This window comes from Dreissena polymorpha, chromosome 8, assembly GCF_020536995.1.
Source record: "Dreissena polymorpha isolate Duluth1 chromosome 8, UMN_Dpol_1.0, whole genome shotgun sequence".
In the NCBI taxonomy this organism is placed as follows: Eukaryota; Metazoa; Mollusca; class Bivalvia; order Myida; family Dreissenidae; genus Dreissena; species Dreissena polymorpha.
This window is the reverse complement of record NC_068362.1, coordinates 15,262,443-15,274,510: the sequence shown is the minus strand read 5'-3', so window position 1 is coordinate 15,274,510 and position 12,068 is coordinate 15,262,443. Positions and strand designations below refer to the sequence as shown.

Here is a 12,068-nt window from a genome sequence, read left to right as displayed (position 1 = left end):
TGGTCTTATAATTCGTATCTTTATTGGTCCATGGTATTATTGTTTAACCGATATAGCTTTACGCAGTAATTAAAAGTATGCCACTTTCATATGACTTTGCAGTTTTAAATTCCAATTTAGAAAGAAAAATCAGCTTACAAAAGGCAGTCATACGTGAACAAACAGTTTGTTCTTCAATTGGGCCTTCACACAAAGCAATCTGTGCTTCTTTTATCATGTCAGTTACGAACAAAGAAACGAACTTGGGGAGAGTTGATACGCATTGAATGCATTAAATATGATATCTCTTTTCAATTAAATCAGTTCAGCTAAAAAGCCATGCAAACTTAAAGGGCGTAAAATCATACTTATTGAAATATTACTAAAATGAAAAAAAACAACAAACGTCCAGTTACAAATAATTGGGTTTGGTTTAAACTTTACTGATTTAAAATTTGTAGGGGCTTAACGATAAAGCAAACCGCATATTACAATATATTGCCATACTAATAACGGGTATTGCAATTCTAATTTGTACGAATGATTCATTATGAAAAAAATACACGAAAAACTAGAACGCTGATAGTTTCAGGGAATAATTTTTCTGTTGATCAGTGATTTCCCTGGATCATATTCTCTCAAAGATAATTTCTGAGATTCACGAACATTCGTTAGAAAATGGGGTATGACGACTTCCCTGCATATTTTATAAGCGGCTGGAAAACAATACTATTTTGAAATCCCTTCGGATATTACACTTGCAGCATAATGCGCATATTGCAATAGAAGCTTTTATGTAAATGCTGATGTAATTTGCCGTCGTTTTCCAATCTTCCAATCAAATTCAGTCTTTAAAAATGTGTTGGTTATTTCTTTTGCTGAATCGTTTGCAACTGAATACACAATGAGAGAAGAACGACTCTCACCAAAGCTCGATGATGAATTGGAATAAAACTAGTTTAAATGAAAATGTTTAGAAATGACTGCGGAAATCAGAAAGCAATACCAGTTACACAAGCAGTTTTCCAGTTAAGGAAGATAGAATGTACTGGTAAGGCGAATTGTTCCGTGTGAAAAAATTCGTGCAATTAAAATCCCCTAGTAAAGTAATAATAATTGGACACTGTAAGCACTAAACATATTGTTAAATAAACCTTCAGAAAATGGCGGAAGGAAGTATCGGGCAAACAGGGTCAGAGTCTGGAACCAATGTCATATACAGTAGCCTGTATAGTCGTCACTCTCAGGCAAGTCAGCAGACATTGTTTGTTTCAAATGCAGGCGGTTGTGACCTACCGGACAGGTTTAGATTTGCGATATACACCTTAACACCACATGCCATCGTCATTTTGTTCGGCAAAACAACGGTTGTATCATTTGTGTAAATGTCACTTTCTAAATATGTTACAACTTTTACAATATAGAAAATACAACGTAACTGTGATTTTCTTGCACGACTTGAGTGTGTGCTGTTTATTCCATAAGTCCGAACGCTGTTTTATTTTACAAGTCCGAACGCTGTTTTATTCCACAAGTCCGATCGCTGTTTTATTCCACAAGTTCGAGCGCTGTTTTATTCCACAAGTCCGAACGCTGTTTTATTCCACTACTCCGAACGCTGTTTTATTCCACAAGCCCGAACGGGATGCGAAATACGATGTTACACAATCAACGAGTGAGGGATGACACATCGAACCCTTACAGTATTATAATATTCCGTTATTAAATAACCTCATTCCGATAAACACTAATGGAAAAGGTATAGAAGAACTTTATTTGTAATCGTTACGATTTTAACATCACACGTTGTGAAAAGACGTGCAGTTATACTTCGAATAACGTAAACAGTCTTTTGCGCGTCTAAGAATTAAAAGTTTTACCGCCATTTGTTCTCGTATCATTACGGATATTTACGATAGTAGTCCAGGTTTTTAAGCATTTCATACTGCAACGGATTTTACTCCGAGAAGCTTGTTTTTTTCAGTGGAAATATAGAGAATAACAGATTACTGCCATATCTGTTTGTAATATATCAGGCCAGGCTTAGAATAATATTTCGGCGAGCCGTTATTTTATTCGTGCCGAGCCTGATTTATTACAAAAAGATCAGGCAGTTACCTATTTTTCTGTTTATCATACCTCTACGTCCTCGATTTTAAAGAAATAATTGAAAAATCGCTAAACATCTTCAGTTTTAGCGGGAAAGAATATGACTTGTCGTTTCACGAGAAAATAATGACGTCATGAGCACGCGCGCTTAATATATGTAAAAAAATGTGTTTTGCTATTGGAGTTGCATTTTGTGTTTAAAATATATCACATCTTGGTATCAAATTGTTTGTTTTGTTGAATCTGATTCGATTTTACCAAAATTGATTACTTTATAGTTGATTCCGACTAATATGACCATCCTCCACACATGACTGATATAAGAACTTCCTGTTGACCGTGATATAAAAAATATAGATCTATCAGGCCACGTTATATCAGGCAGATATCAATGCGGTGGTATGATAAAATTCATTATCATAGTAACAATCGTTATCGTTATATATATATAGTTATTATCGTTATAAGTTCAAATCCATTAAATTATAATATATTTTATGTTAAAACAAAACTTACCAAATTTTAATGTGATGGATATTTAATAATAAACAAGCGTTTTTCGCAATTCGTTCAGGCCGTGCGTGAAAGAGACATCACTTTTAAATGAAACACACACTGAAATCACAATCAACATTCAACATTCAAACAATTATTTAAGAAACAAAGGATTTCGAATCATTTTGAAGATATTTGTGTATATACTCGTGCGCTAAATTGGTACATACGAGTTTTAAATGGTAAATGTTTTACCTACTCATAATGTACTGTTTTACATATAATACGATCTGGAACACGGGGTATTAATGTTATACTGTATTAAAATTTTTCATTTTTTTAAAAGGCAGTCAGCATTATACGCGCACTTTGACGATTTATACAGAATAATATTTCCAAAAATATAGTTTATTTTATGCAGTTTGTATTAAATTGATGCTAAATTCATAGTTATCATTTTTATGAACGCCCATTAAAATTTATTTCTTTCAAATATAAAAGGTTGTCCCGGAGACAATTGAAGCCTGCGCGAGAAAGTGAGAAATATAGTGGTATTTCTGGCCTCGGTGGTAATGTACTTAACATATTGGAGTCGTCCACTGAATAGGAACAACATTTGTTTATTGTTCATCGTTCGAGCCACACACATGACATTTGTTTACAGTTTGTACGCAGTTTGGTTCGTATGATACGAAGGCATCTACATGTAGTTTTGAACATAAATAGTTAACATTGCAAAACAATATGAGTTAGATCTTTTAGTTTAACACACTTTCTGAAACTACGATCTTTTAAAGCTGTACTTTTGGACTGGTTACGGCTGCATGGTACTTGTTTTGCAATAAGAATGCTGACAAGACAATATTGACTAGAACAAGTTTAAGCCAATAAAAAACAACTTATGCCAATGATGAAAACTTACGATCGAGAATTCAGGTGTCATCCGTATTTTTGAAACTGTAACCTAGAAGAAGATGTTTTGCTTCACATTAAAGGCTTTGTTATGTAATGAGCGTATTTAAAGAAGTTAAATTCATAAGGACGTGAAATCAATAAAAAAAAGTCAAAATAATCAAATATAAATCATATGATCATAAAAAAATAGAAAAAAAATTAGCAATAAAATTAGGTCATTTAATGCCACACAGCTTGCCTCTGACTTTGAAATGAAATACCTGTTAATCAATACATATAGATGCAATTTGGAAGTGTGCAAAATTGTCATTAAATATATAGCCTAGTTAGCAAGTTAGTTTAGGTACAGTCTTAAGACTGCTCCTCAACCAACACCATCAGCACGGATTCCGCCGTCTTAGAATTTTTCGGCCCTTTACTTCCATGAACATTCTGATAGCGGTGGGCCCACAGTGGTGATCAGTCACTGTGTGTTGGTTGATTGCCTCCAGCTCTTCTCCTCTCGCCTCAGCCACAGCCAGCTTGATGCCCGTTCGACTGTTTGGCTCAGTCTCTGGATAGCCACTCGTCTCTCCCTGCCAGTTGTTCCTAATGCTGTCATCAGCCTGTGCACGGACTGGGAACATAATCCTCTAACGCCAACTTCCACGGGAAATCGCCAAGTTCTCCAGCCTTGTTGCTTGCACAGATCCATCAGTTCTTTGTACTTGGCCTTCTTCCGCTCGTAGGCCTCTTCACATCTTGCCTCCCATGGTACTGTCAGCTCTATGGTGACGAGCTTCTTTCCTGTCTCTGACCACAGTACAATATCTGGTCGTAGGGTCGTTTGAACCACGTTTGGGAAAACAAGCCTTCTATCAAGGTCAACTTCCAGTCTCTAGAGCCATCAAGAATTGATGCTTTTGTTTGTTTCTGTGTCTTCACGGTCTCACCCGATTTGACAAAAGCGATGTGCCCATGGCGGGGGTGATTACCATGTTCCTTCTTCCTTTCCTTCTCTAGCCAGTCAGCCAACTCTCTGAGGACCAAGTCGTGCCTCCATCTATATCTTCCCTGTGTCAGTGCTGTACTACAAGATGACAGAACATGCTCTAGGGTGCCTACTCTGTCACACAGGCTGCATTTTGGCTCTGCTGTGAGTCCCCATCGGCACAAGTTCGCTGGGGATGGTAGTAGGTCATAGACAGACCTGAGGAGAAAGAAAAACCGAAAAGGCTCATACTTCCAGATGTCTCCCCACGTCAACTTCCTGTCTGCGGTATTCCACGTGGTCCATGCTCCCTGCGCTCCTATCTCCACAGCCCTTGCTTGTCTGGCATTTTCTTCCGCCCTCCTGACCTCAGACTGAATCATCGCTCGCCTCTCTTTCTGGTCTGATCGGCTCCACAGCACCACCTTTCTCGCACCAATTCCTTCATGTCCAACTGCAGTCACTCCGACAATGTCTTGGTGCTTGAGCGTGTTCTCTGCCTGGCTCACAGATTCTGTCGCTGACCATTTCCTGTTCGTTCGGGTTTGGATCCCTGCCTCACGGATGAACTCGTCCGGAGAATCCCTCAAGGTCAACACAAGTCTTGCTTTTGCTGTCTTGAACTCTTCTACCAGTGAAGATAGCGGGAGCTGTAACTTGTTGCTCTTCCCATAGAGTCCAATACTGGTAAAGCTGGGTGGAACTCCTAGCCACTTCCTGAGGTGTCGACTAGTGATTCTCTCCAGGGCTTCCACTGTTGTGCTGGGTACCTCGTAAAGCATCAACGGCCAGATTAGTCTTGGGAGCAGTGCATGCTGGTACAGCCAGGCTTTGAACTTGCCGGGTAGTCCGCAGCGGTCTATCTTCTTGAGGCCCTCCTCTACCTGTTGCTTTAAGTTCTTGACATTGTCGCGATCTTGTAGGCTTGCATCAAACCACTTGCCCAGGCATTTTATTGGACTCGTCACTATGGAAGGAATCTCTTCGTTCTGTACGTAGAGTTTGAACCTCTCTGTTGTCTGTCCTTTCTTTATGACAAGAGATCTGGATTTTGCTGCTTTGAACTTCATTCTTCCCCATGAAGCGACATCCGTCAGGGCTGTCAGCATCCATCTAGCTTGGACGTGTGTTGTTGTCGTCAATGTGAGGTCTTCCATGAAGCCTCTGCTACATGGGAGATAGATTCCTGACTCTGTCTTTGGTCCACGTGTCTCACGTTGGGCAGCATTTATCAGCAGGTTCATCCCCATGATGAAGAGCACCACGGAAACTGTGCAGCCGGTAACGATTCCCTTCTCCAACTTCTGCCATCTGGTTAGCTGGTCACCAACAGTAAACCGGAGCTTGATTCCATCCAGGTAACTGGTGATGATTTTCTGAATGTGGCCGTCCACATGGTAGTGTCGGAGGGCTGTATAGATGAGCTGGTGTGGAATGGACCCGTATGCGTTTGCCAAGTCGAGCCAAACTACAGTGAGATCCTTCCTCCCTTTCTTCGCCTCACTTATTAGCTGTGTGATAACACTGGTGTGCTCTATGCAGCCGGAGAAACCGGGAACTCCTCCCTTCTGGACCGAGGTGTTGATGTATGCGTTGCCTGTCAGGAAAGATGTGAGTCTTCTTGCAAGGATGGCAAAGAATATTTTTCCCTCGACGTTGAGCAACGAGATCGTTCGGAACTGGTTGACCGTCTTGGAATTGCGTTCCTTCGGTGTGAATATCCCCTCGGCATCCTTCCAAGCCTCTGGTACGTCCCCCTTCCTCCAGACTACTTTGAGGAGCCTCCATAAACGCATGAGAAGTAGTGGGCACATCTTGTACACTTTGTAATTTATTACTTTTCAAACGGTACCGCTTTTAAAACCGAAGGTAGGATTTCTAGACGTATACGTCCTTTCATTTCGACAAACGCGAATATTTATAAAGATGTTATGTTTTGGAAATCGTGTATCACTTTTTTAAAATTAATGTAAAGCCTAAAGGTGCAGCTTTCTTGCATTTAACGCATGTGTAATCTACCTTTTCATCGGTTTAAAACGGATCCGTCTAATATTTGACTCAACAGGGTCAGACGCATGTATTGTAATAAGACAATCGATATGAACAAAATGTAACTGAATAGCCGTTATCCAAAACGCGCGATCAAATTCGTTGAATTGATATCCCCCGCCAATATGCTTCTGGACACAAAAGTGTTATATTTGACGGACGGACGGAAAGACGGACGGACGGACAACGCCAAAACAATATCCCTCCGCCTATGGCGGGGGATAATAAAACGTATTATGGATTACTTGCCCCTGACAATACGTGAATGGATGAGGCGCAGACGAAAATTCGGCGAACTGCAGCAACCTGCAATGGGCAATTATAATGATTAGTATGAACTATTTTAATAAAATTTAATTAAATAATTTTCTATTCATATACCGGACATAATATATGAGTAGATAAACTTGCATTATGTTTATGCACTGTGTTATGTTGTGATGGTGTGAGCGAACATATAGTAAAACGAGTTAAATGTTTATATACAAAAATACACAGGTACTTGAAAAAAAAATTGGTCGTTATATATATAATAAGAGTAAAGGTACCCAACGATGATTTCACAGGTGTATTGAATAACACAATGCAACAGCATAAAAGATCAAACAATGCACACATATGTCATTGTGGTTGCCAACAGGAAGCGTCCATCTATGATAAAACACCTTTTATTTGATGAAAATCGTCCAAGTATGTCCAAAACAGCCAAAAGTTTCACAAATAGCACCCCAAAATCAATGTGTGTTATTCCTGACGTCCAGCTGCCAGTAAATAATGAAGTCGATTTTCGGTCGATTTTTCACAATAAAATAAGAACATTGCTATAAAGTCCACAAAGTCAAATAAATAAATAAGACAAATTTTAATATTTTGTGAATATAATTAATGAACAAGAGTCGATATGTGCTACCTTTTCTTTGTAAGAGGTGTAATTTAACGACTTTAACATATAGAAGTTGATTTCGCGTTATAATTTGATTATTTTTCATTCAAAATGATGTTTTTACTAATTAATATCATAGCCACACGCTCACCACCTGTGATTTACACAGTTATACCTTATCGTACAGCTTTTGAGGTAATAAACACATTCCGAATTGATAAATTTTTACCACACAATATGAAAAAATTCCTTATTGAGTTTTTGTGCAGATTCGTTCATACGACACACAAACACTAACTCCGATCTTAATAAAAAGACAGTTCCGCTCGGCTTAAGAGGACTGTGCAGTCATGTAAAATAGTTCAAATTGAGAAAGAGAGAGAATAGCCCAATTTTTATAAGTAAAGATGGTGAAAACACATACTGTTGTATGTGTCATCATCATTACTAGACCCACTGTTCAGTATATACTGCAATGGGTTTATTGGAGTCTTTAGACTTTCTGATCTGTGTTTTAAATGTTAAAATTAATATATAATTACTTTAATTTTATGTTTCTATGAAAGAAAAGAAATACACGGAAGTGTCATATGTTGGAAATAAGCAAAAATTATTAATATTTTAGGATTTTACAGATCACAAAGTGGTTTAATATTGCCACTATGTATTAAATCTATGGATAGATGGGAGTTTGTTGTTAGAGTTATATGTTATACAAAGAACTCTTAGTAATGGGAAGATATAAAGATTTATAAAAAATAATTAATAGGAAAAAAGAGCTCTAATAAGAAAAGGGGGATTTGTATGTAAACATGCAATTATATAGAAATATAACAAAAAAATGTATTTGGTAATTGTAATTTAGTTTTAAATTATATTTTGTATTGTAATTGGTATGTATTTGTAAATGTGGCACAATGTTGAACACTTGCAGACAGGGAATATAGCCGCAATGCTCCAACATAAGACCCTGTTTGTATGGAACCTCATGAAAATTGGGCTATGAAGAAGAGACGACCCCCCCCCCAGAGTGGTGTTAAGACAATATTTAAAAGGGTTATTAGTAATAACCCTTGTAAAATAAGAGTAATGACTTACGTGTCGCCAAACGGTCACCTTTATAGGGCCACATAAAATTTATAAGTAAAACAATAAGCTTTACAGTTAAAAATGAGAAAGAACAGATAAATTTATACATAAAGGTAGATTATTTACATTGTGTACAGTACTATATGCATTTATTTATATAAAATACAAGTTGCCACCCTTGAGGGTTAAACGAAGGAGAGATTTGGAAGTGTAGGCTGGTGTGGGTGTGGAATAAACCAACAGGGGCATGACCACTAGGTTGGACTAAGGGAGGTAATTGTGGAGATGGAGTCTACGACGGTTGTTTCCCATGGACCAGAGGGAGTGCACGGTAGAATAGTATGAATACAATTGCAGGAAATTACATCAGTGTGATATAAAATTGGTAAAAAGACCAATTAATACCTCAATGCAGGTAAAAACCAACAAAATGCCAACCAATATTATTTAAATATAGGGGATAACAAGAGAGAAAATAGTACAAAAGTACCTTATCTGCTATATAGAAAAGCAATTTAACACAAAAATAAGGAAATTTGCTATATAAAATAGCAATTTGACACAAAAATAAGGAAATTTGCTATATAAAACAGCAATTTTAACAAGAATTAAGGGAATACAAGGTACAAAATTTGCTATGATAGAAAAATAGCAGTACTAAGAAAATTTACAATAATACCAAAGAATTGGTATTACCCTGGATAGGGTTTAATAAGGGTTTTGCAAGGTATAAGGCCCTGCACCGTGCACTCCAGTCCGACATGGCTCTTTGAGTTTGAAGGAGAAGGGGGGTGTCAGAGGGGAAGGGAGGGGTTGCAATGCAGTAACCAGGTTACTGGACAGCCTCGTCCTTTCTTTTAAATAAAAACTGCTATAAAATATGAATATATTAAGAAACTGAAAAATGTAAATGGTGGACTAACGTCATACTCTTATAAAAAATGTTTTAAAATAAGGGAACCAGGTCAATACCATTGGCCTGATTTAGAAAGGGCAAGGTTGAACAATAATCCCGTTAAAAACTAAAACAAAGTTGTGTCGAAATGACACAAATCCAACACAATTGCAATGACTACGATATATTTGTGCAAAAATAACACGGTTTAAAACAAATCAGTCACATGACTGAATAATAGGGTGGGTGTTGGCTGCTCTCCCTCCCCCAATGACCTAGATCTTGTCAGTTATTTGACAGTCTAGAAGGTATTTGGCGAGGGCAGAGAAGACCGGGCCCCTAGAATCCAAAGAATTTAGCCCATATAAAAAGTATCTCTAAATTCTTTGCGCGTCTTATAAATAAGACTAACTGGATCCACTGCCGTTGTTTTTAATACAACTCAGAAAGACAATAAGGATTGAAAACTTACTTATTGCCATTAGGAATTGCATTTGTAATGTGTAAATCCTCCATGATATCGAATTAGTTTTGCTTTGAGCGCTCATTGTAGTTCAATGGGGTACGACTAAAGTGCGTATGACTCATATCCGCGGATATGACTGAAAAGTGCGGATATGAACACATAATGGCTTTTAAATGATGTTTTCCTTTATTTTTTGATATGCAAATCGTTCTATGAACAAAAATACATTCCGTGCATTTGTAATGTTCAGATCGGAGGTATTTTAAAGCGTTTTTCATTGACATTTTAATATCAGTAACTCCCAATTCATATCCGCGTTCCAGAATTTAGTAATTACCCAATTATCACCCCTGAATACTCTCCGCGTCCGCCATTACACTACTGCCTAACAACCGGTAACATATATAAGAGAGCGCCGATTATTCAACGGATGAATTTCTTTCTTTTTGTAAAACTTTTTTGTTTGTCATGCAAATTGTATGAAATAAAGTTTTTCTGCTAGAGGAGATGTTAAGCTAGTGTTATAACAGAAAAATGTTTGAAAAACGTGCATTTTTTTGGTATTTGTCTAGGAAAAGAAACACGTTGATACATTTAAAAAAAACTTTTAATTAAATTAAATGCAATATTTATCATTTGATTATTTGCATCAATCTTAAAATCGCGTAATCCTTAGCATTCCAGTGTTGAATTGCCCGTTTGTTCTGCATAATCCGATTATCTCGTTTTGATCAGATATTATCCAGACTTAACTAACAACATGGTGTCATCCCGGGGTGTCTTTAACCACACTGGATGGCAGATGAGAGTCTGGTCATTAAACACAATTGATGATGCCACCATGTCTTCTCTTTCTGGTAGTATTAAGCAGTCGTTTGGTTTAATAGTTTACCTCCGACATACTTAACATTTATCAGAAATTGTACACCGTAAAGATACTAGCCCGTTTAATCCCTGGTTTAATTTATGAAAAAAAGTATTTGATAATTATAAAATTTACCTAAAAACATAACATTTAATGTATTTAGCGGGTATCGGTTTATTAAAACTACGTCATTTCGTATGAAGATTTAATGTTACGGCAATGCACGAACGACATCATAAAAACAAGAAATTACATTTGACACCAACGGGGGTAAATGATGTTTAAACAAAAATAAGTATATAGATATATGTGTGTTAAAATGTTAGATATTTGCCACTCATACTCACTAGTAACGAGTTTTCAATATACATGAATACACAGTTCAATTTGCATCATGTAAAGTTGTGTTTTTTAGCTGTATGTTAATATTCCTCAATAGCGTCATTCTCTGTACAAAACCCATCAAATTAAAATTACATGTAAATACTGTCATGCACTTCGCTTTTAATAGGGCTTTGTAGTACGTTTATATTCAATGCACCCCTTACACTTTCTATCACTCACGTGTTTATCACACTAACGTTCTTATGTCATTCATAATTATATTTTTATAATTAGATGCATCACTATTGTAATTTATTGAAGCTTTTCTGCAAATAAATAATACGGCTTATGCATAGAGCTCTTTGTTGTGTCAAATTGTCGGCCTTTCAGTCTTCAGATAATCTTTACTTTGATGCTAATGACGCGTTATTTTAAGATGCCAATAAATGTATTAATAAATTCTTTTGGCACTAAATAATATATTTTTGAAATATTATTTAGTTTTTTTTTCGGAGTTTCGTTTCGATTAATTGACTAAAAAAGCGTCGCTATCCATATGTTTTGCGTTACTTCAAAAACCTATAAAATACATTATTGAAGATTTTTGGTTTATAGCTGTTAAATGATTCCAAAGATGAAAATCTACTCAACTAGATATATTCACTTTCTCTTCATCATCCATATAATCTCCTAAAAGATCGTCAAGATCAATATCACTCTCCCAAAAGTTCGGGTTTTTGTACGAGACATAATTCCAGCTCACAAAATTAAATTTAAATCCAAACAACAATTTGTTTATATCTGATATCAGTTAGAACAAGACAAATAATGGGAGGCGTATCAAAAATACCATACTTAAAACAATATGTTATGATTTTAGAGTATAGAGTTTTACCCATTTCAAACAATTAGCGTTAATTAATTGCGCGAGAATCTTTAATAAGTATAATCTGCTTGATGTTGCGGCTATTAAAATCAACACAACAATGCATGCGTGAATTGTTTGTAACAAGTAATAAGTAAAATGTC

The 12,068-nt window shown here is 36.6% G+C and overlaps 1 protein-coding gene across 1 annotated transcript; it reads right to left on the bottom strand.

Annotated features, from left to right (window-relative positions):
* Positions 1-3,961: 3,961 nt before the first annotated feature.
* On the bottom strand, positions 3,962-6,282 carry LOC127840340 (uncharacterized). The gene is made up of 2 exons (XM_052368748.1): positions 4,473-6,282; positions 3,962-4,308 (listed from the first exon to the last, which is right to left on the bottom strand). Exons 1-2 carry the CDS (start codon positions 6,280-6,282, stop codon positions 3,962-3,964), a joined length of 2,157 nt encoding a protein of 718 aa, XP_052224708.1.
* Positions 6,283-12,068: the final 5,786 nt, after the last annotated feature.

Excerpts from the sequence above, each read along its gene's own strand:
- LOC127840340 (XM_052368748.1), bottom strand. The coding sequence starts at position 6,282 with ATGTGCCCACTACTTCTCATGCGTTTATGGAGGCTCCTCAAAGTAGTC. Across the intron at positions 4,309-4,472 it reads GGAAAGGAAGAAGGAACATG|ATATTGTACTGTGGTCAGAG; the intron begins GTAATCACCCCC and ends CCCTACGACCAG.